The following is a 25,418-nucleotide window of genomic DNA, read 5'->3' as shown; positions in this document are numbered from 1 at the left end:
AGGTACCGGACACATGGTGGGCACTCGGTAAATATTTGTAAAGCGCCCTGGGTGGAATGAATGAAGCCATTGGGCCAAGCTTGGGGAGGGCGGGGCCGGGCGCAGGTGGGAGGCCGCGGGAGCGGGAGGGGCGGGGAGGTCGGTCCTCCCGCTCCTCCTCCCCCTCCTCCTCCTACCCGGCCCCAGCGCGCACCACTCTGGGGCTCCCGAAGCGGCTAGAGGGAGATCCGGGGCGCGCAGGGCTGGAGCAGCGACCCGGGGCCCCTGTTCTGGGAGCGGGAAGTCGGAAGAGGGTTTGTAGCCGGTGCCCGCAGGCCTGGGCGCTACTCGAGCGAGAGAAGGGAACGAGGGCTCGCCCGGCGCTCAGCTGCCTCCCCGGCACTCACTCTCCGGACTCCAAGGTCTGCAAGGCTGCTGCTCCTCCCATCCCGGCCCGCCTCCTCGCTCTTTCCATAGCTCTCCCGAGCTGCTGTGCTAACCCTGCGGTGCGTCCCGGCGAGTGCGGGCCGAGGGGCCCCGCGCCAGGGCTGAGCAGAGGACAGAGGCGTCCCGGGCAGAGCACAGCCGGCCGGGGAGTGGCCATGTGTGGCAAGGCCGCGGCGAAACTAGTCTCCAGCAAGTGATCTCGCGTCGTGGGCCGCTGCCCTGCCCCCTCTGCTGCCACCTGGGGCGGCGCGGGCCCCGGTGCCCCGGATCGCGCGTAGAGCCGGCGAGATGCACGTGCGCTCGCTGCGCGCCACGGCGCCACACAGCTTCGTGGCTCTCTGGGCGCCTCTGTTCTTGCTGCGCTCTGCCCTAGCCGACTTCAGCCTGGACAACGAGGTGCACTCGAGCTTCATCCACCGGCGCCTCCGCAGCCAGGAGCGGCGGGAGATGCAGAGGGAGATCCTGTCCATCTTGGGCTTGCCCCATCGCCCGCGCCCGCACCTCCAGGGAAAGCATAACTCGGCGCCCATGTTCATGTTGGACCTGTACAACGCCATGGCGGTGGAGGAGAGCGGGCCCGACGGCCAGGGCTTCTCCTACCCCTACAAGGCCGTCTTCAGTACCCAGGGTCCCCCTTTAGCCAGCCTGCAGGACAGCCACTTTCTCACCGACGCCGACATGGTCATGAGCTTCGTCAACCTCGGTGAGTGGCGGTGGGAGGGTTATGTCTCAGACGGGGATCACTTTGGGACAGGGAGAGGGTCGCTGCTTTCAGCCAGCGGGTCCACCTTTCCATTTGCAAAGCATCAGCGCCGCCAGAAACTTTCGCACTGGGGTCTTAATGGACCCTAAGCTCTGTGCGCCCCCGGTAGGTCTTGCAGGCTCATCGGGTTTGTGGGGGCTACCGGAAGGGAAGGATCGGTCCTGAGTCTCTTTGCCGGCTTCGCCGCGGGTTGGGGCGGGAGGTGCGGGCTGGGCCGCGGCTCAGTTCAAAGAGCCCGGCTGGGTCATGTGAGCTGAACCGGCTACAGCGGCCCGCCGCGCTACCTGGATTTAAAGGGCCCTTGTAGGTCGAGCTGCCTTCCTGCCCTTCCTTCGCTCCTCTGAGTCCAGCCTGGCTCTGGCATCGCGAGCATCCCTTTCCCTTCCCCGCCCTGGCCAGCCCTACCTGTCTCCTTGCGGTGCGCCTGTCTCGGCGCGCACCCGGAGCGCCTCGGGGCTCCTCTCCCAGCCGCCGGGCCCCTACCTTTGGGCTCCCGGCTGGAGCCGGGGAAAGAACGTTGCCATTGCAAGCTTTCTATTTTAAATATTTAATGATAGGTCCCGGGCGGGCAGAATCCATTTTCAGCGTTTATCACGTGTGGCGCGCAAACCACGGGGTTTGGCGATTGGGTAGCTGGGGACCTCGGAACAGAGGCCGCCACCGAGTGGCTAGGGAACCCTCTTCCCTACCGGAGTCCCAGCCAACCAAGTGATGCGAGGCTGGGTTGCGCTGGTCCGGGACAGCTCCCCCTGCATCTGTGCGCTCACAAGCTCACATGTGTCTAACTTGCTCAAACTAACCCCCGGCGGTGCGATGTGTGGTTGATCATCAAATATTTGGCTTTGGTGATAACACACCCTGATAATGCTGCTTCCTGAGCCGCTTTTATTCTGCTTGTGGAAGTGGCTGAGAAAGCCCCAAGTCAAGACACCAAACACACCATGGGCGCTGTGTCAACTTGGAAATAATGCAGCTTGAAGGCCACCCCTCCCCCGCTGGGCACCTGGGGCGCCGAAGGGGTCTCACGTTAATCCTTCCAGCTCCAGATAAAGGCCCTGGAGTCCCCGGGAGGCCATTGTCTGCCTCCGTTATTGGTCAGAAATACCAAATAATGAAACAAGGGTCATGGTGGGTGATAGAGATGCCCAAACGATATGAATCAAGTTTAAATTCTCCTTAGACACTTGTTAAGAAGAGGCCCTGCTTTGGAACAGTCTCCAAGATGTGAAGGTAGGAAAAAGCCTGTGACCCGACAACTGGGAGAGATTTTCCTGGGGGCAGGGTGCTGGGAGATGGAGGCTGTGTTTACTGTGTCAGTTTTTAAAATAATGTAGATTTATTACTAAAAACTATAGAACACGCCTAAATGTTAGCAGTATGCGGTCAGCACGGATGTGTGAAGCCATCTCAAAGCCAGGGTTAATAGGGTCCTTTCCTTGGGGCGAGGGTAGGGGCTTTCCGAAGCTTCTGTTCTCTCCCCCTGTGATCTCCAGGAAGGTCCTAACTGATGATTCAGAGCCTTGCTGGGCTCATCAAGCAGCGATATATAATCCCTGACTGGTGGCAGTTCTCTGTTCTTCAGGTCAGGCAGTGTGGCCCCAGCTGGCCTCCTGCATCCCAGAAGGCCAGGTGGCTCCCAGGGCGGCTCCCCCGGCCCTGCTGGGAACTTGGCGGGGGCGGTCGCTCCCCCTGGCCTTGGGTACAAGCTGGGGCATGCTGGGGAGGCCACAGCTGGGTGGCTTCCTCCGGCTGCATACACACACACCTTTCAGTCCATTCTTTCATGTTGAAAGGACAAAGACTGGCTTGTCTGAGCCTCTTACTCAGTGGGGCTGGCCTTGGGCTTTTGTCGGACCATCCTGACTTTCTCAGGCCTGGTTTTTCTGGACCATCACTCCCAATTAGATAGCAGAGCGGCTTTTAAGAGAACCCATGGACCTGGATCTTGTTTTCTTTCTCTTTCTGTCCCTAAACTATAGGTTATTAGGGGAAGTCCCAGACTGCAGCTGCTGAGAGCTGGCTGTAGATGCATCTTTAATCTCTGCTGGGCCACAGCACAGGCATGCACCTCCTGCCTCTGCTGGTGTGACCTTTCCCTGGGAGCGACTTGCGGGAGCAGTCGGGTTGAAGAGGGGTGATATTCCGACTGTAAACTTGTCCCGATACTGAGTTTGCTGAGAAAGCTTAGTTGGACTGCCAGTCACGTGGATAAGAAATAGACAAAGCTTTAGAAAGCCAAGTTGACTCTTAGCCTCTCACTCCCCGAGTGAGGAAATGTCACTGGTTCCATCAAGCCGACCCTTGTCACTGTTGCTGCACTTGGTGTTCCTGCAGACTGGCTTCCCCAGCTGCCCCCTCCCGCCCCCGCACACCTCCACCACTCCCCAGGCCTGCCTGCTTGGGGACCCCTGCCTCAATCCTGAAGGCTTTTGCAGATCCTTTACCCTTCTGTCTGCAGCCAAACTGGTTTTTATTCTTGTAAGTCATTCTCGCTGGAATCTGAGCAGTTCGCCAGGCTGAGTGGGATCTACACTGGAGGGAAATACACAACAAAGCCCGGTGCTGCTGCTGTGAAGACTTGACCCTCCCAGACGACACAGACCAGCCTTCATCATAAAGCCCCTGGAAAAGCCAGTCGGCTACTTGCCTGGGACACCCATCTTCCCAGCTCTGGCCCCTAAGTTCAATGGCAAGATCTGTAAACTGGTTTGGATTAACAAGCCCCCGAGTCCTCTGGGTAGAGTTCATTTTGGAATTCAAAACAGGCCACACTCTCTTAAACAGTCCCCAGGCAAAGTTGATCCTGCAGAGACTTAGTCTAGCCATTAACCCCAACCATTCTTTCTTTGGAAACCCCGGCGGCTGTCTTCAGAATCTTCTAGAATGCCACCCGGCTTGGAGAGGGTGCATGTGACTCCTGTTTATCTCTGGGCCAGGTTAGGAAGGAATGAAATTTGTTTAATCTTCGAAGCTAAGTTAGAAAAAGGAGACGTTAGAACCCTGTCATTATTGTAGCACATGAAAGTGGCTTTTGTTAACTCAGCCTGGGAAGCAGAAGGGAGACCGAGCAGTTGGTTTTCACTTTATCCCATCTGGCTGTCCTTTCTGTAGACAAGTGTTTGGCGTTAAGATCTCTCCTTTACCCCTCGGAACAGGCCCTACCACTGGGGAGTAGTAGGGAGAGGTTCTGTTACAATTTAAACACGTCCTTTGGGGAGGTGTTCCGAGGAGCATGGCTGCAGGCGCCTGCAGCTGTAAGCTGGCCCGCCTTAGAATTTGGAAGGGGCTCCTTCACATTCCAGCTCTTTCTGGTTAGCAAAGGAAGGTTAATAGAGATGTCACATGGTTTCCTCCTTCATCTTTCTTCTTCTTCTCTCTCTCTCTCTCTCTCTCTCTCTCTCTCTCTCTCTCTCTCTCTCTCTCTTCCCTCCCTCTCTCTGCAGACCAACTTCACCATAGGGGTGCACCAACAGCTGTGTTTTCAGTAACCCTTTCAAAATCACTTTTAAACCTCATTTTCCTGGGTCTATAAATCAAAGATTCCCCCCTCCCCTTTTCCCAAGGATATTATGTGACCCAGATTTGAACTGTTTTGGATCTTTTGTGTATTTCCCGTCTGCAATCAAGGCAAAGGCTGGGCCCTGGATGGCAGCTCGGATGGCTGGCTTGGGTGTTTATCCCAGGGCTGACATTTGGGTCTGAGGTTCCCGTGGAAGGTGGGAGGTGGTGCCTAGAAGAGCTGGTGATTGTTTCCCTGCGTGGAGAAAAGAATGCCTCTGAGATCCAGCTCCAGAGGACCTGGTTGGGGCCTTAGCCTCAGCAAAGATGGTGGCGGCCACCGAGCCTTTGCCCAGATAAACACCGAGCGTGGACGATCCCCTGACCGCTGGCATGCCTGTGATGTGAGCGCATGTCACATGCCTGCTGAACTGGGAGACAAGTGATGATTTCATCCCAGGCAGAGTCCCGTGGACATTGATTGATAGCCCCGATCGCTTTCATATCTTGCCCACCCCGCTTGCTAAGGTCATATTTGGCCCTCATCGAGCCTCACAGTGTCCTCCGGCTGCCGCCTCCACCCTTCCCGCCCTGCCCCTTCGTGTAGCTGTGGAATGGAGAGCCCTTCCCACCCAGCAGCCGAGGCTGAGGCCCATCGACACACAGGGGATGTGGCTGGCCGCTGCACAGCTCCGGCTCTGCTGTGTCTCTGGGGTCAGGGCACAGGCAGGGATGTATAGGATCTGTCTTGCTATTGTCAGAAGGAATGCACTCCGGGATTAGCGGGAGAGCATGGTGGTGGGAGGGAGCCACAGCTGTGTACACTTATTATAAAAGATTTAAGTCCCACTGGTAAAATCAATATATTGAATTGCACAGCCCTCTGCTTTTAATTAGTTTAAATCAAACGCGCCCAGGCTGTTTTGCCTCCCCTTGCCTTCGTAGGGTGAGGAAACACCAATATTTACATAGAAACTGATAACACGTTCAGCATCACGCACTCCAATGGCCTCAGCCTGATGGATCCCAGATCGACGTGGAGTTGGGAGGGATGATGTCAGTGGGATGAGGGACGTCGGTGACGCCTAAGGCTTTGATCCCGATATTGGGACACAGTAGGTGTGTGGTCAGAGGTAGTGTTGGTGAGCCTAGACTTTCAAGAAAGTAGCCCACTTTTTGTATAGGCACTCAGAAAGCTGAGATTCACCGATTCGCCCTCTAGAATATTCTTGCAAAACCATTTGGGGTCTCCGCCAGCATGTGGGGTTCTTTGTGCTGGGGCAGCTCGGGGCACAGGCTTTATTTATTCCAGAACTCGCCCTCCTAGTCCCTGCAACTGTTTATAGAGGCAGGAGGGCTTGCATTGCATGTACCACTAAGGCTATTATGTGAGCCAGTTGGTATTAGCTGTGTGCTCAGCTGGGATTGAATTCCCCAGGTTTTGCAGCAAATGGCATTTGACAAATACTATTTGACAAAAAATGTGACTTGGTATTTCTTAATGTGGAACAGATATTTCACGGTTAACCTCCCCCGGGTGAAAAAAAATCGCTCGACCCCCAAGTGTAACGGCAGTGCAGATGAACGCCGGGACAGGCTGGGTACTGCCCCGCTCCAGGATGGGCTGTTTATAATTTGGGGGATGTCAGGAGTGCACGGAGCCCCGACACGCCCCGTTGTGAAGCTCAGAGTAGCATGTGCCAGGCTGTCCTTTCAACATTTGTGTCGGAAGGCATCGCGGGGAGCGGCGCAAAGCCTCCGCTGATCCTCGAGGAGTGGATCGAATTAATGAGGCCTCTGCGAGCACCAGGGTTTGGGTAACTGCTTTATTGTTTGGGAACCAGAGTGCTTATAATCTGGTTCCTGTACCAACATGTTTAACGTGTGTTAATGCATTTCCAAACTGGAGCCTCTCAGCACAGCCCTGCTTTTCATTAATTGATGTCAGTAGCATGGTACAGTATTTCAAAGGGCCGGCCAAGCATAAACTGTGTTTCCAATTTCCTTCCTTTCCTGTGTTTGGGATGCCATTGTTAATTTGTTCCCATGCAGGAGCCGGGGCTGCCAACCGGCGTTCTATAAAGGGCTTCCCAGTGAAGGCTTCCAGCCCTCGCTCATGCTCAGGGCTGCCTGGCCAAGTTTCCTGACACTTTGCAGTTAATTCTGGATGATCTATGGGGTGGGGGGTTGGGGGCTTCCCTGCCGAGGAACGGAAGTTCTTGGTGACAGCGGTGGGTGTGGCTTGGCAAGGGAGCCCTGAGGAACATCCACAGTAATTCTCTTTAGACACGGCTTAAACCCGTGCGTCTGTTTCCACCCTGGTGGAATAAGTAGCCGTGTGACCTTGGACGAGCTACTTTAACTGTTCCTGAGTCTGTCCCCTCATGCTGTAAAGGCTGGATAGCAATCGTCTCCTCCACAGATTCTCAAGAAAACACCAGTCCCATCATCCCAGAAACAGTAGGTGTAGAATGAACGTACTTCTTGTTGTTGGGTTGGGTAGAGCTGTATTCATTTTGGTATGTTGGTCTGAATTTTAGTTAAAATTTCTTATTACATTTATCTATTGGGCAGAAGGTGCATGTGTGGCCCATGGAGCTTAGAAGACAACTTGTGGAGGCCAGTTCTCGCCTTCCACCATAATGGTTTTAGAGATCAAAGTCACGTTTTCAGGCTCGGCAGCGAGTGGCTTTACCTGTCCAGCCGTCTTGCCCACCTCTACATTTCAGGTTTTTTAAAGATCCTTTTTCTTTCTTTCTTTCTTTCTTTCTTTCTTTCTTTCTTTCTTTCTTTCTTTCTTTCTTCCTACCATCGTGTGTGTGTGTGTGTGTGTGTGTGTTTGTGTGTGTGTGTGTGTGTGTGTGTGTGTGTGTGTGAGAGAGAGAGAGAGAGAGAGAGAGAGAGAGAGAGAGAGAGAGAGAGAGAGAGAGAGAATGTATGCACATGTACTCACAGATGCCCACTGAGGCCAGCGGAGGATGGCTGATCCCTTGGAGTGGAGTCACTGGCGTTTGTGAGCCTCCCTATGTGCATGCTGGAGTCACAGCTCTGAGCCTCATGACTGAACACCAAGCATCCTTCACCACTGAGTCATCTCTCCTGCCAAAATTTCAGTTTCTAAGTGGTTAACTACAAATACTGAGATGAGGTGCTGGGAATGCAGCTTGATTGGTAGAGCTCTTGTCTACACACAGAATGCCCTGGGTATGATTCCCAGCACCACAGCAAATCAAGCGTTGTAATGCCAACACTTGGAAGGTAGAGGGCAGGAGATTGGCATGCTAAGGCTAGCCTTGGCTATGGAGCACATTCAAGGCCAGCCTGGGCTACACAAGAGTATGTCTTTCAAAAAAAAAGTACATAGATACTAAGATCAAGTATTTGAAATGTAGCGGGGCGGTAGTGGCACACACCTTTAATCCCAGCACTCAGAAGGCAGAGGCAGGCGGATCTCTGTGAGTTTGAGGCCGGTCTGGTCTACAGAGTGAGTTCCAGGATAGGCTTCAAAAGCTACACAGAGAAAGCCTGTCTTGAAAAAAACAAAAAACAAAAACTGTATTTGAAATGTAAGAAAATGTCCCGAGTTAAGTTTCCCCCTTTTTTTCTGAGATTTAGAAACTCTTTTCGATTGTCATTAATTCCATCCATCCCACTCAGACCAGCAAGGCCTCACTCAGTACCACTCCCCATGATGCCATCTGACGTAAATGGGAACAGAGCACCAAGCTGACCGATGGTGAACAGAGAAAAAGCTGACTCTTTCTCTGGATTTTAGTATCTGGTTATTTAGAAACATCACAACCTGGGAGATCAAAATGGAGTAAGGGTTCTGTATAGAAACTTTAAGTAAAAACTTATTTCAACATGAAAAAGTTTAATTAAAAAAATCTCATTACTGAAGTATTTCTTCCCACCTCCTTCCTGGAAGCTTTCCCTTGGGGGGAGTGAGGAGCCCAGAGCATTCATTAACTGAGCCTGCAGCTTCCACTTGTGATTGGAGCAGGTGCAAGGTGCCCCTGACTCCTGCAGCTGGGGCCGAGCAGACATCAAAAAGCCTGGTGTGGATTCCACAGAGGCCAGAGAAGGAGAGAGGTCATGTCCAAGGCCTGAGGCAGATGTGGGTGCCCTCCTTCCCGGGCCCCACAAACGTCCTTCAGCTCTCCATGCCTTTGGAAAGCCTCGCACAGTGCACACATTTCTCAGCTTCTCCAAGGCCACGTGTTTTGTCCCATCTGTGTCCCCAGGGCCTTTAGGCTTCCGTCTCTGTAATCATGCTTAACTGTGAGTTCGAACTTGTGCTGTTTTCAGAGCCAAGGGCTTGCGTGTTTTAAGCCCTGATCTGAGGTGTGTGCATTCTTACCGCAGCCTCACTGTTACTTTTATGTGGCACTAAACATTACATCCTGTATCCGATGTTCCAGGTGTTCACCTGCCGGGTGACTTCATACAATCATGCACATGCAAACATGAATGGATGCATGCGCATGCAGATACAGGTACAAACGTGCATGCATGCACATGCATGTACACATCTGTACATGTACACACACACACACACACAACCTAGGGCTTCTGGTGGCTTTGGCTTTTGATGAGGGTCTCTTTGATTATTTTCTCACCCCTCCTTGCTGCTCACCTAGTTGCTGCCTTGCACAATTCCCAGGGTGCACCAGGTGTTCACATGTTGGCTGTCTGTGTCTGTGTACACGGCGGCGGGCGGGGTGATGACATTCCAGGCAGAGTCTTGTAAATGTGTCTGATTCCGTGGTCCCTCCCTGGTGTATTTTGAATGCACAGCCTACATAGAAACAAAATGCATAATGAGTAGCATGTTGGGGGATTTTTGCTTTTTGTAAAGGAGTAGATGAGAATAGCCGTGTAAGTGGGGGAGGGGGGGCTGGAGAGGAAAAACAACACAAAATCTTCGTCAAGAATTGAACGTGAACTGTCCCCCACCAGCTTGTGTGTTTGAACACCTGGTCCCCAGCTGCTGCTGGTGTTTCGGGAAGTCATGGAACTGTTTGGTGATGGACTTAGAGTTTATGGATGGAGCCTGATGATGAGGACACTGCCCAAGGTTTCCCAGAAGGTGCCGGCTGTCCTTTGTCCCCAAGTCTTGGCCTGAGTGGAGAAATCCCTGTTCTCAGGACTTAGAGGTGGCTTCTCATTCCCCACTGGGCCTGTGTGGCTGAACCCAGACACTGGATTCAGAGTCTTATCTAACTCTCTCTGAAATGGGTCAGAATGATCTTGCAAGTTCAGAGCTAGCTCTCCATGTAGCCGTTTACTTAGGCTTCCCCCACCTCAGCCCTGCTCCTTTTTAGCTCTCTCTCAGTGTTGTGCAAGGTAAGGGCCATGGGGCAACCCTACCTTACCTGATGAGTGTAGACCATGCATGTGATTGAACACAAGCCTCTCCGTTCAAGGAGGGTCCTGGAGGAAGAGGACAGACTGCCTGGGAACAGATGCTGGGCCTTGACCTTGACTTTGTGGTCCCTTCTGATGGGTAAGAGAGAGAAGCAGGCGTGCCCCCCTCCCTCTAGCTCTCCATCCTGATTGTAATAACAACTCTCTCTGTCATGGCTAGAAAAGCATTGTCAGGGCAAAGGGCCTGTGTACCCATGTGCGAGGACTGCATCCCTCCTGCTCCCTCCGAGGAAACCCTGGGGCAGCTACGTGTGTCTTTTAGCAATCAGACCTGGTGATGCGGATGGAAAAGTCTGTGGAAGCAGCCTTACCACATGCCCAGGGTTTCCAATTGTGGTTGTGTTGTGATATGGGAGGGTCACCCTTCTCTGACGTCCTCCAACGGGGAGTTGAGTTCCTTTCCTGTGTCTGTGTGTGTGCATGCACCTGTGGGTGGGTGCATGTGCGTGTGCCTGTGGGTGTGTGTGTGTGCATGCGCCTGTGGGTGGGTGTATGTGGGTGTGCCTGTGTGTGTGTGTGTGTGCATGCGCCTGTGGGTGGGTGCATGTGCGTGTGCCTGTGGGTGTATGTGTGCATGTGCCTGTGGGTGGGTGTATGTGCATGTGCCTGTGTGTGTGTGTGTGTGTGCATGTGCCTGTGGGTGGGTGTGTGTGCGTGTGCGTGTGCCTGTGTGTGTGTGTGTGTGTGTGTGTGTGTGTGTGTGTGTGCATGCGCCTGTGGGTGGGTGTATGTGCATGTGGTAGATGCATTGTGGAGAACACTCTGGGATGGCTCTGGGAACGACAGCAGCTGTGCAGTTCAAATGCACAGACCTCTGTCTGTGTCCAGGGTGACTTAGAACACATCAAGAGAGGAATCGAGGGGCAGAGGGTGTTTAGAGTGTGAGCTTTTATAGGCTTAGCACACAGGCTCACTGGGCACTGGGAGTGACTGCAGACTGTAGTTTTCATGTTCTGTAGTGAGGCCATGAGCATGAGGAAAGACTCATGACCTTCAGGGTGACAGCTGCTGGGGGAGGTCAAGGCAAGGGTTAAGGACCAGGAGCACACGCCTCAGCCGAGTTCCATTCTTGTGTGTGCACATGTGGTGTGTGCATTTACACCAGTGGTTCTCCACGGTCCTCACACTGCAGCCCTTGAGTTCCATTGTGTGTGTGTGTGTGTGTGTGCACATGTGGTGTGTGCATGTACACCAATGGTTCCCCACCGTTCTCACACTGCAGCCCTTGTGTTCCATTCTTATGTGTGTGTGCGCACATGTGGTGTGTGCATGTACACCAGTGGTCCCCCACCGTCCTCACACTGCAGCCCTTGAGTTCCGTTGTGTGTGTGTGTGTGTGTGTGTGTGCACATGTGGTGTGTGCATGTACACCAGTGGTCCCCCACCGTCCTCACACTGCAGCCCTTTAATACAGTGCCTCATGTTGTGGTGATTCCTCCCCCCCACACCACCATAAAATTATTTCCACTGCTACTTCATAACTGTAATTTTGCTACTGTTATGAATTGTAATGTAAACGCCTGTGTTTTCTGATGGTCTTAGGGGATCCCTGTGAAAGGGTTGTTCAAACCCCCAAAAGGATCGTGACCCACAGTTTGAGAACTGCTGACTTTTACATGCTTAAGTGTGTGCCAGTGTTGGGGTGAGTACACACCTGTCAGGCGTGTGTCTGCACTTGTGTGTGGAGGCCAGAGGTCAGCATGAGGTGTTGGTCTCATCTTTCTTTCTCAACTACTCTCCACTTTTTGGGTTTTTGTTTGTTTGTTTGTTTGTTTGTTTGTTTGTTTGTTTTGAGACAAGGTCTTTCACTGAACCTAGACCTCAGCATTGGAAGGCTGACAGGCCAGTGAGCTCTAGGGATCCCTTCCTGTTGCTGGGGTAACAGATGTGTGTGTGCCTCATGTAGCTTTTTACATGGGTGTGGAGGATCCAAGCTTGGGTGGCAAGCTCTCTGCTGACTGAGCCGTCTCCTCAGTCCTCAAGTTTTCATTCTTTTTTTTTTTAAACTTTTTTTTTTTTTTAAGATTTATTTATTATGTATACAGTGTTCTGCCTGCAGGCCAGAAGAGGGCGCCAGATCTCATTACAGATGGCTGTGAGCCACCATGTGGTTGCTGGGAATTGAACTCAGGACCTCTGGAAGAACAGCCAGTGCTCTTAACCGCTGAGCCATCTCTCCAGCCCAAGTTTTCATTCTTTTAACAGTAGAAAGGCAAAGGGAAGCACGATCTTGGCTAGGACAGGACAAGACAGCCGTGAGCAGACACTCCCAAAGCTCCCAGCACTCATGTTCTGCAGCCCGCCAGAACAAGTGCCTGTGTTTCTGGACGACACTCATATGGGGGACGGACAGTAAGGGCGTAGGTAGTAGTTCTACACACCAGCTTTAAGATTTCCTTGCAGATCTCATTATTCTAAAATAATTTATCTCACTTTATTTTTTAAAGGCAGCAACCAGAATGTCACCTCTCGTGGGTACATGGGTGCCTGGCGTGTTTGTCTCTAAGGTTTGCTATGTAATTAAGCTTTTCCCGATTCCAGACCCACCAGACCGATTCCTACTGGAGATGCCCGCTGGGTACGGTCTGCATCGGGTCTCAAGGCTCTCTACGGCAAGGTGGCCCCTCCCTGCAGTCCAGAGTACTGCTGTGGATTCATGCCTCATGGGTCAATAACCAATCAATCTTCAGACCCATTAGCACAAAGGGGACCGGCCGAGAGCAACCGGAGACTCAGTGGGGTAGTGCCCGGAGACGTTTAAAGCTCCCTTGCCTGTTCTGAAAGTGCTTAGAATAAAGCAGCCATTTGTTCACGGGGCAGGGGCTGTCTGGGGTCTTTCCATTTACTCCTCGGTCTTGAACTTTGTAAAACACACCCCCACTCTTTTCCCTTCTCAAGTTCCACTCTCTGACTGACTTGACCTTAACATTTGTTGAGAGACAAGCCCTTAAAAATGGCAGTGGGGCCTGGAATCTTCCAGGGCCAGTAAATGTTTATAGGATGGAGGCATTGGTTGGTCCTTCACCACAGAGGAAACAATAAATGAGGTGACTTGCCTCTCACCCGCTCACTCGCTCTGGGTTGTATCAGAGGGGGTTGGGTAGGTGGAGAGGAGGGTGGGGAAGGGGATCCAGGAGTATTGGGGCCAGTGTGGCTTGAACACCCTGGGAATGTGGAGGTACCCTTTGCAGGGAGTATAGGGCTGCTGTGGGTGTGGTCTGCGGGGTCACTGTGCTCTGTGCACTGTGGAATATCCAGCCATCTCCCAGGCTTCCACACACTAAGTACTAGGAGTGCCCATGTCTCGAGTTGTGACACCCTAGTGTAACCCCAGGCCTGCTTAGGCATCTTTTGGGCGAAGGGAAGCCCCTCCTCCCAGTTGGAAGCCACGGGCTCAGGGTGATTTTTCAGAAACTTAGAAAGTTAGCCGCAAGTTTGCAGCAACCAGGCTGAGTGGGGATACCACATTCTTGGGGGTGGGTCACTTTCTGGCTATAAGGAAGGAGTTTTGCAATCAGAATAGGGCCACTCCTGAACCCTGCTACCTTCCTGAGATGCCGCAGAGACTAAGGTGGAGGGGGACACCCTGACCAGCTATTCTCTCTTTGGAGCCCAAATAGATGGCCCTGTTCCCACTCCCTACAGGCTAAAGGCACTTAAATGTGCACCCAGACCAGCTGATCGCCTGGACCCATTCTGGGTCCACTCATGAGCTCTCTTCCAGCTCCCCCAGGAGGAGGCTGGATGTCCTAGCCCAGTGATCTTTTCAGATGGACAAGATGGACAAGCCAGCTCCCTACGGGCTTCAAAACTCCTCAAAGCAGGGAGGCCACCTTAGACCTTGGCTGGAGTTGGACCACAGCCTGAGGGAGACCGCCTGAGATCTCAGCTGAAGCTGGACCATGGTCATTCTAGCCACCCACCTGTTTCTCTACAACCCGTGATCTCAAAGCGGTTTGTTCACCTAAAACACGAGTTAAATCATCAGAAGTGACAATTACCCAAAGTCCAAGTGTCAGGGAATGCTAAATAAATGTTTAGCTGGCACACAGGCTGGGTGTGTTCTCGGTGGCCATTATCAGTCCATAGTGGCTCACCAGTGGCTGCGTCAGATACTGTGGTAGTCAAAGCCTCAGTGCCTTCTGTCTGGCCACCATGGGCCTTTGGGGACCCCTGCCTGTGAACAGAGGTTGTCTGGATGCATCACCCTTCTTCAGGGACCCCCTCCCCCTTCTCAGTGGTTTGGTTGGACCCATGTCTCCTCTGACATTAGCCCCCACCCCCACCCCAGGGCAGTACTCCACCCCACCAAGTCTCTGTGTCCCATTCCTACATGAATTTTTCATAAGCTGCCCAGCTCTGAGGCCCACTCCCACCCCTTGGTAGATCCAAGACCTTTTTCTTTTTTAGCTCAGGGACTTGGTCCCATATCTAGCATTGTTCTGCTGCCTGTACCTTGGGGGCTGGATTAATAGAAGAGAGGAGATTGGTGTATGCACGCTGAGGCCAGGACCTCAGCTGCAGGCTTCACTGTGGCCTGAGTACAGGCATGCATGCAGCCAGGGCTCTGAGCATGGTGCCTCAGCCCTACATCTAGGGCACTGGATGGAGGTGGCATGCCGGAGCAGAGAGACACACTGGCTCTGTCAGAAGCTTGCCTGTGTTGACAGGACACGAGGCAAAACAGGAAGTTGGCGATATCACACTGGGCTGATCCTGTTACACTAGAAAGTTACGTCTTGGTTGATTAAGATCTGTCATTGGTCAGGGCTTTTAAAGAAACAGAACTGGGGACCAGATGGAGAGGTGCCCCAAACAGAGTCCTGCTAACCTCACCTGAAGTTCCCTAGATGTCTCCTTCCTTGACTCTCCAGTCACACTGGGTCATAAAGACACATCTTGCTGCAAGTCAGGGTAGAAAGGTGTGCTCTGGCCTCTAGCCAGCTGCGCTCATGGAAGACAGAGGGAAGGTTAGAGCTGGCTGTTGGGAGCCATGTTGAATGGATTAGAGTGTTCTCTTCCTCTTTGTGGTTTCCTATATTGCGTACTTGTAGTTAGGAAGGTATGCATGTGTGATTTGGCTCCACTGTATGCGTGGGTAAGTAGAGCCTGAGCTAGCTTCCAAAGCCTGCAAACAGCAGTGTGCCACTGTGAGTGTATGCAGAAGGCTGGCTGCATTTGATGGTTGTTTTGTGTTTATTGGTATTGGGGACAGAACCTGGGGCCTTGAGCCTGCTGGCCAATGCGCCATCTCTGAGCTGTGCCCCCAGCTCATTACAGCTAACCAAACTAGGCTCAGCAGTCCACAGACTGCCCCGAAGGTCTGGCCTTGAAGACCCAGCTGAAGTTAAGCATTTGCTGATAACATGACCAGCAGAATCCTTCCCATGTCCTTCCACAAGGGCAAATGTTCTTGACAATGACCCAAGAAGGTCAGAAGTCCCGTCCTGCTCAGGGACAGGTGACAGCTGTCTCCCTGGTCGGAGTGTACACAAGGACAAGATGCTTTGACTGTCCTAAGAGTCTGGTCTACACTTGATCCTTGGAGGTGGCTCAAGGCCCTGAGGACCCGAACCCTGGCAGACCTTTCATCAGTGGGTGGGGTCTAGCCTTGACCCTACTGCTGCACGTTCCTCTGGGGGATGCTGGGACAGGACCTGGATGTTTCTTCTGATGGATGGGGGAGGTGGGAGATATCCATAGAATGCATTCTGGCCAGCATATGTCACTCATTTGTCAAAATTCTCTGATCATGGGCATCACAGCTCAGTAATGAGTAGCTTGTATGCGTTGGGGGGAATCAGTGCCTCCCCAAGGGTAAAGAAAGGGCACACTATGCCAGCACCCACTGAGTCCTGGAGAAGACGCCAGGTTTACTCAAAAGGCTCCCAGCACTGTCAGTAGACAGACGTAAGCCCTCCTGCCTCCTCTGCTTCCTGGTCTGTTGGGGGCCAACATGGCTGCTCACAGCAACTCGTGATTTCAGGATAAGGCCCCACCGCACCCCCTTTGCTTGCTCAGCTTCCCTTGCAGCTTGAAACAGCCTTGGGCTGTTATTCTAATTAGCAAACACAACAGGAAGCCTGCTGGTTGTACAACGGGCTAGGAGGTGGTGCCGAAAAATATTTTGCTTCCCACTGAGTGACTGCTGAGCTGACAAAACTTTGTCTTTTTCCTTTCCATGTACCTTGAGTGTGGTTCTGTGAAGATGTGATGCTTGGTGTTGTGACAGCTCTTTTGTGACCACGAGCCCCAAGGATTAAAAGCCATTGTGCAGACAGAGGCAAGGTGAAAAAGACGAAAGGAACTTGAGTTATTGATGAGGTGACTGAACTTCCGAATTTAACTAAAAGTTTTGGAGAGAGACTTGAAGCTTGATCACATGCTGTCCCATGACTCAGTTGGTTTAGAAGGTAGATCTTACCACCTAGATGGGTGGCAGGAAGTCAGCCTCTGGTCCTCTGTGGCTGCACTGGGGACACAGGGGTGTTGTACCTGCTCTTGGATTGCAGCAGGGTTAGTCGTAATAATAATGATCAAGTTTACTTGTGCCCGATATCTCTTGGTTACCATCTTGGTTCATAGTATCTTATTTTTGTAACATATACCCCTGAACACTTGGAGCAATGAATGAGATGTTGGGGTCCCCTTCCCTGCCCTGGAGCCTCCTGTTCTCACACTCAGTGGTCACCACTATCTGCCTCTAAACATGTAAATTTGTTTGCCAATCCGTTCTTAAATCGAAGATTGCAGGAGGGCCCTGCGTGGAGCAGTGTGAACCTGTCTTTGGCTTGGTGTGTGACCGCAGTAGGAGGGGCCTCTTCCTCAGCTCCAGGGTGGGTCCACAGGGTCTCACCATGAAGCCTGGACTGGCCTGGACTCAACAGAGATCCCTCTGCCCTGCCTCTGCCTGGAGTGCTGGGATTAAAGGCGTGTGTGTGCGCTACCGCCAGACTCCACAGGCGGTTTTAAAAGTGCTTTGGTAGTTCAGACCAGGAGTTTGAACATTTTTTGTTTTTTTTTTTAAATGTGAGCTTGAGACAAGTGAGGGCCTTGAAGATTTCCAGTTTCCACCAAACCATCTCCAACCATCTCCATACCAGTCTTTTTCCAGGAGTGAAGTCGAGCACTCAGTTGTCCATGATTGGACTGGAGCCTGAGGTCAGCTCTACGGAAGACTCTTATTTTGAAGGGGAGATGGAGCCTGTTCTTTCTGAGACACCTGCATCTCTGGGGCTAATGAGTTTAGGCTGATAGAACCCAGACCCCAGGAAGGATTATAAATTCTCATGTGATTTGATTTGCTGCTGAATACCTGAAAGCAGCTGTGCCTGCCCACTGACCCTGCAGCCCCAGCTGCCTGGGGGGCGGTCTGGGTCTCCCCTTGCCCAATGGGGAAGGAGGAGGCAACAGGTCCACTCCCACCTGGCTGCTGGGCCTGGGCCCCTGCTGGGGCTGGCTGTGTAGCGGGTCCTGCCACACTGTTTGCTGGCCTCTGTTGTCTTCACTTTTCACTACAGTCCCTTAAGTAAGGGCCTCTGTGTGGCTTTGTGTCACTGGGGAAACTGAGCCTGTTAGAGATGAGCTAACTTGTCCTGAGTCCCTGTCAGTGGTTGGCAGAAGCTGTGTCCCATTGGACATTCAGGCCCCTGGGATCATACTCAGCTTTCGTTCTGAGCAGACTGAGGTCAGAAGAGGAGCCGTCCTGGGCACTGTGGGATGTTACTCAAGCCTTCTGCCACCTTCCCAGGGAAGCTGTGAGCACCTGGCAGAGGAGCGGTAGGCAGAGCAGAGGTGAACCCAAGGGCGATGGCAGCCATCTTTGAGGACCTTTGAGTGTACTGGAGGCTCCACAGATGTCATGTATCCCAGTGGTTGTCGAAGTGGGGTCCCCTGGCAACATTGCCACTCTTGGGGATAGGCTAGGCCCAGCCCTAGAGCCTGTTTGGCCACCAGCATCGAGGGGGAGCAGTCTTGACCCTCCCATGGCCTGGGTCCTCAGATCTGGAGCAAGAGCCTCATGCCAGGACTGTGGAGCCAGGCCTCGTCCTAGCTCTGACCCACGGTGGAGACTGGCGTCCGGTTTCTGCAGCAGGCAGCACACAGGCAGCTGTATTCCAGACAGGAAGGCATAGAGGCCATGAGATGGGTTGTGCCTGCCAGTTGGGAAGGGGCCAGGGGCCAAGGGCCAGGTGGGTCTGGAACGGAGCCCTGCACATGTCACCTGGACATGTCTGACCACTGTCCCCACAGGACATTAGTCACGAGTGTACTGTGAGCATCTGCTTCAAGGGACCTTGTGACCTGAGCAGGGGTCTTCCTGCAGGCAGAACCAGGAACATCAGTGTCCAGAATCCATGAAACTCACACATGAGCCTCAGACCCCAAGCTCTGGAATGGAGGGGTGTGTGTGTGTGTGTGTGTGTGTGTGTGTGTGTGTGTGTGTGTGTGTACGTGCTCACACACACATGCTCGTGCACATTAATGTGTAGGAGCATGTGCAGGTTGGAGGTTAGTGTCAGGTGTCAATCTCTTTTCCTCTTATGCTTTGGAGCAGAGTCTCTCAGTGAACCCAGAGCTCATCAGTTCAGCCAGACTGGTTAGCCAACGAGCCTCAGGGATCCTCCCGTCTCTGTCTTCCCAGGACTGGGCTGCAGATGCGTGCTGCCCTGCCCAGCATTTGTGTGGGTGCTCGGGATCCAAACCCATACCCTCATGCTTCCGTCGCCTGAACTTTACCCACTGAGTCGTCGTCGTCTCCACAGCCCCTTCCGTGGAATTCTGCTGTCCACGGATCTTCTCACCTTAAACCTCTTCTTAAACGTCCCACACACGTGCTCTCCTTCCCACTTCCCACCAACTGCACACAAGTTGGATGGTTTGGAGCAGGTGGTGGCTCCTGGTTTAGCAGAGTAGTGCTGATCCACAGAACTTTCCACCGTGCCACACACTTTTGTTGGGCAGAGAGTCCACAGGCCACAAGTGGCTGTTTAAGTTTAAGTTAAATACAGCAGCAAAAGCAAAGCACCCAGCCACGGTGGCCACATCTCAAGGGCCCGATGGCTACATGTGGTCCGTGGCTACTGCCATGGGCAGTGCCCATGGATAGAGGCCCATCCTGAGCCATATGTAGGTCCAAATTGGTGGTATGCTGGCAAGTTTGCATGACATGACCTCCTGGAAGAGAAGGAGGACTTCAGAGTGATGAAAGGCTTTGGGGTCCCACCCAGCTGGCTGACAGCCCAGATACGGACCAAGTCCAGCACCCTTGACCTCTTGAGGTTTGGTTAGCTCAGAGCCTCTCAACACTGCACGGTAACATCTGGGAGGCATTGTGGAACAAGCCTGCAATCCTAGCACTTGACAGATGGAGACAGGAGGGTCAGGAGTTCAAGGTTATCCTCAACTACACAGCAAGTTCAAAGCTAACAAGAAACTGCATCTCAAAAAAATCAGAAAAGAGCTTAGCGATGCAGCACAGTGGTAGAGGGCTTCTCTAGCATGTCTAAGGCCTTGGGTTTAATCCCCATCTTCACAATAGATTAATAAATAAAGAAGAAAGAAAAGGAAAAAAATTAGAGTGGGTCTCACTGTTTTGCTGGGTTGTCCTTGAACCCGTTGGCTCAAGTGACCCTCTTACCAGAGCCTTCCCAATAGCCAGGATCCTAGGGATGAACCACCATTGATCCCCTCATGCCATTCTGCAGTTCGGGGCTCTGCAGTGCATGAGTTGTGGGGTGTGGCAACATTATGACTTCCACCTACTAGATTCTAGTAACCATGTCCATCTGTGACACCCACGGGCACATCGGGTGCTGCTCAGAGTGGCCCGGTGCAGAAGGGGTCAGGGTCAAAGCTGCCCTGATTGGTTTCGTGGAGCATTGTCGTGACTTCTGTTGTTTTCCTGTGTTTTTCAGTTATTTGAGGATGACACTGCAACCAGGTAGCCCTGGGTCTCACCTTGGGGACATGAGTGACAAGTCGAGGCTGACCACTGGCTTGTAGAGGGAGGAAGGCCCTAGACTCATGGACCATCTTTGCTCTTGGCTCTTTTCACTCTGGGTCTTTTTAGGCAAACAACTGGCCCAGCCCTGGAGAGATAATTAGACCCATCTTTCCCCCTTCTCCAGCCCAGCCCCAACCCTCTGCTTCACCCCGTTTACAATGATGACATTGTTCGAGCTGTGCTGCACACATGTGGACACAGAAGTGTTTAATCTTGCAGCAAAGACCTCATTCCTCAGGGCCGCCTCCGGCCCACCGTCTCTAGGCTGCAGACTAGGACAGAAGGCACCCCACCCCCTGCTGATGCCAAAGCAGCCCTGTGCTCAGAAGGAGGCTTCATCTCCTAAGACCCCCCTGGAGAGCTGATGTGGGAACTCTGGAGGCCTGACCGTCACTACAAATACTCAGTGATGTTCCACAGCTAAGTGGCGGCGAGATGAGGGTGAACCTGTGCGGAATGACAAGGGCTGTGTGCACATCTAGCTCAGGTGCCTCCCCAGTACAAAGTCGGCTGTGGTTTAGAGTGGTGGGGCCTTGGCCCTGGCCTGTGGGCCTCCAGGTCTCTGTGGCTGTAGCCACTGACTTTATACGGAGCCTCAGTCTTCTCAGTTGTGAGACAAACCTGTCTCGGAGCAGGGGTCTTGTAAGGATCAAGGATGTAACCTGTGGGATAGGGATGGGGCATCTAGGCCATTGAGAGGGTGTGTGTGGGGGTGTATGGGATGTGTGGTGTGTGTGATGTGGATGTGGTAGTGTATGGTATGTGTGTTGTATGTTGTGTGTGTTGTGTCGTGTATGTTTTTTATGTGTGGGGTGTGTGGGGGTATAGGTGTGTGTGGTTGTGTGATGTGTGTGTGTGTGTGTGTGTATGTGTGTGTGCGTGTGTGGTGTATGGAGACTGGAGGTCAACCTGAGGTATCATTTTTCAGAAGCTGTCCAATCTTATTTTTTAAGACAAAGTCTCTCACTGTGACCCAAAGCTCAGCAATTAAACAAGGCTGGCTGGCCGGTGAGCCCCACAGACCACCTGTCTCGACTCCCCAGGGCTAGGGTCACAAGCGCGTGCCGCCATGTCTGTTTTTTCACGTGGGTCCTGGGGACTGAACTCTTATCATCATGCTTTTCCGGCAAGTACTTTACCATCTTTACTAGCTGAAAGAGCTCTTAAGACGGTGGCTGCCCACCTCGCAATCATCTCTGGTGACATGTGGAGAAGTCGGGGCACAGTGCACTGTGGGTAAAATGAGCAGATGCGGTGGCCGACAGTGATGCTGTTGTAGTTCCCCTTGACAGCAAATAGAACTAGTAGAGGACTCAGCCATTCCTGCTTTTGGTCTCTACTCAAAAGAATTCAAAGCAGAGTCTCCAGGAACTGCCTGTACATCCATGCTAACAGTGGCATTTGTCACAACAGCTGGGACAGAAGCAATCCAAATTCCACAGGAGGATGAATAGATAACAGGGCGTGGTCGAGCCATACGATGGAATATTATTCAGCTTTGAACAGGGATGTTCTGATGCCTGTTATAACCTTGATGATCCTGAGGACATTGCTGAGTAAAATGACCAGTCACAGGACAGATTCTGACAGGCGGTCCACGGAGGAACGAGGCTCACAGTGACAGGACACTGCACAGCGGTCTTTAGTGCCAGGGGAGCGGAGACTAAAGTGAGCCTTTAGTGGGGACAGAGTTTCACTTTTTCCAGATGATTGTGATGCGTCTCGCAGAACTGAGTGACCGTGTGCACAGGTGGTGAGACAGTGTTGGTTACCCACATTTCCCCAGGTGACCGTAAAGTTTGGCGGCTGTTGAGACTAGAGAGACGGCTCAGCAGTTAAGAGCAGCTGCTGCTCTTCCAGAGGACTCAGGGTTCAATTCCTACATCCACATCAGTGGGCTCCAAACCCACCTGTAACTCCAGCTCCAGGGGAGCCAGCACCCTGGTCACGCCTTCACAGGCATGCATTCACACACACACACACACACACACACACACACACATACACACACACACACCTAAAAATTATAGAAGTAAATCTTAAAATCACCAAGTGTAGGGGCTTTACTGTTGTCTGGCTTAGGGCCACATTGGAGAAGACACTGCAGGTCCCATGGCCCCCACCGCTTCTCTCTGATACTGTCTAGCTAGATATCGAATCCAAGCCTGGGCCTCCGTGAGCGCTGTGTTGACTGAGGTGGTGGGTATGGAAAACCTGTCCATGAAAACCTGTCTCCTCCCTCCCCCGGGAGCAGTGTGGACATCCTGGCCTCTCTGGTGTGGCACTGCCCTGTTAACGGGGACACACTTTCCTTTAGAGTCCCAGGGTTTCAAGACCACACAGTCACCATGTCCCTCCAGCCCAGCCCTTTTCAAGCTCTTCAATCTTGTCCTTCCTGGATCTCTCTCTGTCTCTGTCTCTCTCTCTCTGTCTCTCTGCCTGCCTCTGTCTCTGTCTCTGTCTCTCTGTCTCTGTCTCTCTGTTTTGTTTGCAGTTTAAGAGGTAAGTTCTCAGCCACCACGGCTGCTGCTGCCATGCTTCCTCACGGTCGTGGTGATGGACTCTAGCCCTCTGGGAGCCCAAGTTCACATAAACCCTTCCCTCTAGCCTTGCCTTAGTTCTGAGAACTTTGTCACAGCAACAGAAAAGTAACTAATACAGTGTCCCTTTGTTTCTTTCTTTCTTTTTTTCTTTTCGCCTCATGATTCCTTGTTTGTCTTTGGTAAGTGACCCCATCCTGGTGCTGTGATGTAAACACCCACAGCTACATCCTGTTGTCTGTACTGATGGACGTTCTCCTGCCTCATCATTTAGAGGCCCCGTGACAGTGGCAGACACCCTTTGCCATTACTGCTTAAGGGCCACCCTTGATGACTGCCAAGGCCATTACTGTTATCCTCTGAGGACACAGAGACATATGGAGCACAGGTCACATGACCCAGGCCACACAGCTGAGTGACACAGCAAAGACCAAACTTGGACCCCAGGTCTCAGAGAATAGAGGTCAAAAGCGTAGGGTTCAGAGTTCCACAGTTGCCCATTCTGCACTGTGCATAAGCTAATTGGCCTCCCTGAACCCCAGTTTCCTCATCTGCAAAACAGGAATCCCTCCAACCTCACAGGTTCCCCTAGACAATGGCCAAAGCTTTTCATGGTGAGCATCTCCAAGCACTAGCAAGACCTGTGCCTTCTGCATCTCTGGGTTCTTCAGCCATCCTTGGCTAGGAAAGAGGTCCCACTCTGCTGTCTCCTTTTCTGCCTGATCCTTTGTTTGCTGGTGGAACCGTTCTGAAGCCCGGGGGAGGGGACACAGAACTAAAGCTTGTGGGAACTGACTGCACTCCAGCTGGGAGCCCACAGTGATCCTGGGCAGACACAGGGTGGCTCTCCTTGCTGAGCCTGGAAGCATCACTCACCCAGGGAAGCATGGCCTACTTCAGGAGGGGAGAGGAGTGGAGAGAAGGGGAGGGAAGGGCTTTTCCTGTGGGTAGAGCAGGAAAGTGGGTAGGAAGACATGGTGAGGGCCATGTCTTAGCGGTGGGGGGTGGGCACTGAGGGCACTCTCCTGACACTCCAGGACACCACTGGAACCTAAGCAGAAGTTCCCATGATAGTCTAGTCCCATCTATAGGCAAAGTTGCCCAAACTCAGCTGTGTGGCTGGAGAGAAGGGAACGGATGGAGGGGGTGGGCATAGAGAGAACTGCTCAGGAGCCTTAGGATGAGGAGGGAAGGCGTGTGTCTGGGTTGATTGTGGGGGCTCAGTGTCAGGAGAGAGCCGGGCTTGACTGGGGTGGTTTATGAATGATGTGGGGACTGACTTCTCATTGGTCTGTGAGTCCTACAACTGGAGATATCAAGAGTGGACTAGATGCGTGGGCAGGAGGCTTGGGGGAGACAGGCAGGTATGAGAGAAAGCCATATGCGTGTCCGGGTCATTTATATGCAGAGAGTTGTCTCCATGTCGGAGCCATTAGCAGGTAGGTGGTCCTCTGTAGGTGGGGTCATTTGCATACATTTGCATACAGCCATCTGCCTGTGGGCTGTAACCACGTCCTGGGTAGATGAGCTCTCCCTGGGGAGGTGTGAGTAAGCCAAGGCTGAGTCTAGGGAATGCTTGCGAGATGGATAGAAGTTAGGACCAAGAGGAGTAGCTGGACAGTCAGGAGGCCCCTAACGCTTCCCGGTGAAGGAGAAAAGTAAGGGTGGCATCCAAAGTCTGGAGTCACGTGCTAGCTACCTCCTGGAAGCCAGCAAGACTATGGATGGCCATTTATGTCCCAGCTGGTTACAGGGTGGTCTTTAGTGACTTTGCTTGGGTGGGGATGCTATTGGGGTGTACATTGGAAGCTCCTCCCTGGGGTGAGCAGATGGGGTGGTGTGGGCATAGGTACTGGCTGTTCACTGCGGGACTTGTGGCTGCCGCCTGAGCTTCAGGCTATTGGTGAAATTATTCAGGCCACTCCACGTAGTTAAAAGGGAGGTTTATTTTGTGGGGTAACTCACAAATGAAGGGATAGGCTACAGGGTCTGGGGAAGACGTAGCGCAATCCGGCGGCGGCGGTGTTCTCTGGAGAACTGTGTTCTGTCTACCTCCAGCGTCCAGGGTCCGGGAACCAAGAGAGGGCGGTGCATCCGGATCTCGGGTCTTCAGGGCGCTCTCTTGGCCCCGCCTTGTAGGCGTGATAGTTACCGGAGCCTCAATGGGGGTTGGAACTTCCAGACCGAAGCTGGAATGGCTACCCACTACATCAGGCCCCCTGTGGCTTCATCCTTCCCTGTCCCAATTCATAGGACTGTGCTCTTATAGCTCATGTCCCATGTGCACCTTCACACATCTCCCTGGCACCACACTTTGGGAAAAGAGTATTGTCTTAGTTAGGGTTGCTATTGCTGTGATAAAACACCATGACTGTCCTAGTTAGGGTTTCTATTGCTGTGAAGAAACACCATGACCATAGCAACTCTTATCAAGGAAAACATTTAATTGGGTGGCTTGCAGTTTCAGAGGTTTAGTCCATTACCATCAGCAGCATGCATGTGGTTCATGCACACACTACGCATGTGTGACGGTACAATGTGAAGTCTGTTCAACAAGCAGATAACTCAACCCACCGAACTGTTCTCACCGTTGCTTAAAACATACGTGGTGGTGAGGGTCCTGGGTTTGGTAGGTCCTGGTGTGAATCCCAGCATTTTGACTCCAGGCAGGCTGTTAGACGCCTTCGGGTCTCAGGTGCATGCTTGGCCATTGCTGTATTATGCTCCCTTCCTCCGGGAGCTTGGCCACTGTGCTGGT

General features: G+C 52.6%; 1 protein-coding gene across 1 annotated transcript in view; it reads left to right on the top strand.

The window, feature by feature from the left end:
• Positions 1-213: 213 nt before the first annotated feature.
• Bmp7 (bone morphogenetic protein 7) overlaps positions 214-25,418 on the top strand; it is a 75,448-nt gene continuing 50,243 nt past the window's right edge. The window contains exon 1 of the mRNA XM_059261993.1: positions 214-1,129. Within this exon, the coding sequence (XP_059117976.1) occupies positions 715-1,129 (415 nt within the window). The 5' untranslated portion in view covers positions 214-714. The remainder of the gene's footprint in view (positions 1,130-25,418) is intronic.

Source organism: Peromyscus eremicus, chromosome 4 (genome assembly GCF_949786415.1).
Source record: "Peromyscus eremicus chromosome 4, PerEre_H2_v1, whole genome shotgun sequence".
Classification (NCBI taxonomy): Eukaryota; Metazoa; Chordata; class Mammalia; order Rodentia; family Cricetidae; genus Peromyscus; species Peromyscus eremicus.
The sequence above is the reverse complement of the archived record's forward strand: the minus strand, read 5'-3'. Positions and strand labels throughout refer to the sequence as shown.